This window comes from Mandrillus leucophaeus, unplaced genomic scaffold, assembly GCF_000951045.1.
Source record: "Mandrillus leucophaeus isolate KB7577 unplaced genomic scaffold, Mleu.le_1.0 Scaffold939, whole genome shotgun sequence".
Taxonomy (NCBI): domain Eukaryota; kingdom Metazoa; phylum Chordata; class Mammalia; order Primates; family Cercopithecidae; genus Mandrillus; species Mandrillus leucophaeus.
Genome location: NW_012110241.1, coordinates 296,529 through 299,163, shown reverse-complemented (window position 1 = coordinate 299,163; position 2,635 = coordinate 296,529). Strand labels below are relative to the sequence as shown.

At 35.7% G+C, this 2,635-nt stretch overlaps 1 protein-coding gene across 1 annotated transcript in view; it reads right to left on the bottom strand.

Moving 5' to 3' along the window:
- The window catches only part of LOC105532188 (POTE ankyrin domain family member H-like), a 42,813-nt gene that overhangs the window by 38,253 nt on the left and 1,925 nt on the right, over window positions 1-2,635 (bottom strand). Inside the window, exons 2-3 of the mRNA XM_011970266.1 lie at window positions 460-574; window positions 129-300 (exon numbers count right to left, since the gene is read on the bottom strand). Of these exons, the coding sequence (XP_011825656.1) occupies window positions 129-300; window positions 460-574 (287 nt within the window). The remainder of the gene's footprint in view (window positions 1-128; window positions 301-459; window positions 575-2,635) is intronic.

Sequence of the window (2,635 nt, the reverse complement as noted above, 5' to 3'; positions counted from 1 at the left end):
TCATTTCAAAATATTTTCATTCAGGTTATGCTTGAGCTTCCAAACATGGAAAACTGGCCCTTACACAGGTTACTGTTAAAATGAATGCATTTCAGTATTTTGAAAAGAAAACTGGTAGATCTATATCTTGTTTTTTGATTCAATAGCAGCACCATGTAAAAGCACCGCTTTGGCCATTAATTTATCTTCATTGTAGATAGCATAGTGTAGAGAGGTATTTCCATACTCATCTGGAATATTTGGATCAGTGCCATGTTCTAGCAACATTAATGCACATTCATCTTCTTGGCATTGTACGGCCTGTCAGTGTTAGACCAAAAACAAATTATAAATGCTAGGAATTCAAAGTAACATTCCACAGCTTTCACCAACTAGTTACATTTAAAGGAGAAAACTCATTTTTATGCTATGTATTGAAATCAAACCCATCTCACACTGATATAGTCGGCTACTGCCTACCTTTGTCAGAGCTGTCCTGTTTTTGTTGTCAAGGACATTAAGTTGACATTGTCTGTCCAGCAGGAGTTTTACTACTTCTGAATTCCCATTGGCAGAGGCCAGATGTAGAGCAGTCCTAGGAGAGTGAGAAGACTTCTTAGGAAATTGTTAGTGCACTAGCTACAGGCACATCAATGATTCGTGTAATTGCAAACACTGAATAGCCTGCTATTACTCTGCCTTCAAAACAAACATTTAATTTTCCCATGAAGAAAGCACACTGTTTATTACCTCTCATTACTCGCTCTATTAATGAAAGAGCAGCCTATTTGAATAGAAACAGCACAGCCCTTGGATGACTTTCAGCTTGGGTTGGAACCCTACTTGAAGCTCTGTCACTTCCCAGCTGTTGCTTAGCCTTTTGGTGTCTCAGTTTCCTCATCAATAAAATGGGAATGAAAATAGTAGCTTTCTCACAGGAAACCACTGTAATGCTTAAATGAGACTCTACGCAAAAGGTATAGAATAGTTCCTAACACAAAAAACAGCTCAATAATTGTTAGATATTATAATTTTTATTAATACCCTAAAGACTTTTGAATTAAGTGAGATGATACAATTATATCTACACTTTCAGGTACGTTTTAAAGACTACACGTAACGTCGTATTTCAGTGATTCTAAGATGATCATTGTCTCCATGTTGTCTCCACTGAAATATCACTTATAATTCATGATTTACTATAATTGGCGGCATTTAAATAATTCTCTTATTGAGACATAAAATAATGGGGCATCATACAACCCCTGGTATGTTATATGTAGAATATGTTATAACAGGTCTGGGGCGGTTCCAGTCAGATGACCAGCATTTAAATAAATTTCAGTTCTTAAAAAAACTATGGAATAAGAGGGCTGAGGTGAAAACAAAAACAAATATCTAAAATAAACTAATTCTTACTTTGGTTTTCAAAAAACTTTAAGCCAAAGAATATCTGGAAATTCAAATAAATACCATGGGCTCATTTTTTTCAATACTTAGATTTATACAATGTATATACATCAGATATTTCCAATCTTTCCTATTAGGATTTAAGACTGTTATAAATTTTCTCTTTTTAAAATGGATTTATGAAACTATTTGCGGAGCTTTTTTCAACGTTTACATTCAGGGGTACAGGTGCAGATGTGCCGGTTTGTTACACAGGTAAACGTGCGCCAAGGGGGTTGGTTGGACAGATGATTTCATTACCCAGGCGTTAAGCCAGTACCCGTTCATTCTATTTCCTGCTTCTTTCCCTCCTCCCACCCTCCACCTCCGACAGGCCCCAGTGCGTGTTCCTTCCCTCTAGGTATCTGTGTGTTATCATTTAGCTCCCACCTATAAGTGAGAACACGCAGTATTTGCTTTTCTCTTCCTATGTTAGTTTGCTGAGGATAATGGCTTTCAACACCATCATGTCCCTGCAAAGGACATGCTCTCGTTCTTTCTTTTATGGCTGCATAGTATTCCCTGCTGGTTATCTACCACATTTTAGTTCTTAAAACAACTAAAACAGTCTTTATCCAAGACTTATAAATGTTCAAAAAGGCAATTAAAGGTTATCTTTTACTATTTTCTACCTTCAGAAATGCTTTTGTTTGAAAGGAGGGAGGAAAAGCTTCAATTGAGATTAAGTCCTAATGCTCCAACTTTAAATCTCTCAGCTTGCTCATGCCCAGCAGGTAAACATGAAGTTTTCAAAGATGGAAGGATCCTGAGAGATAGTAGAATACGTCTGCCACATAATAGGTGTCTGGCTTATGTCTGATGACTAAATGGATTGAAAGAACGGATAAATGCAGCTTGGGAGTTCAATATTTTTAAAGAAAACTGCTGTAGAGTAGGAGAATACATGTGCAGTAGTAATAATCATTTGTATTTGCTATTTTAATTTTCACAAGTATATAACTCAACTAAAATGAGTCATACTTTTTACACGTTAACCTATATATAATGAAAAGATAATTATATAATAAAATGCATATACAATAAAATCTACAGGAAGAGGTAAACAGAATCCCCGGTCTGAAGAGGATAAAAGTTCACAGAAGACAGTCATCCACAGAAATAAAAATAAATAATAGAATGTGAGAAATTAGTTGTATCTATGCAAGCAGCATATTCCTTCTCTTCCCAAGGATTATTTCATTACTAA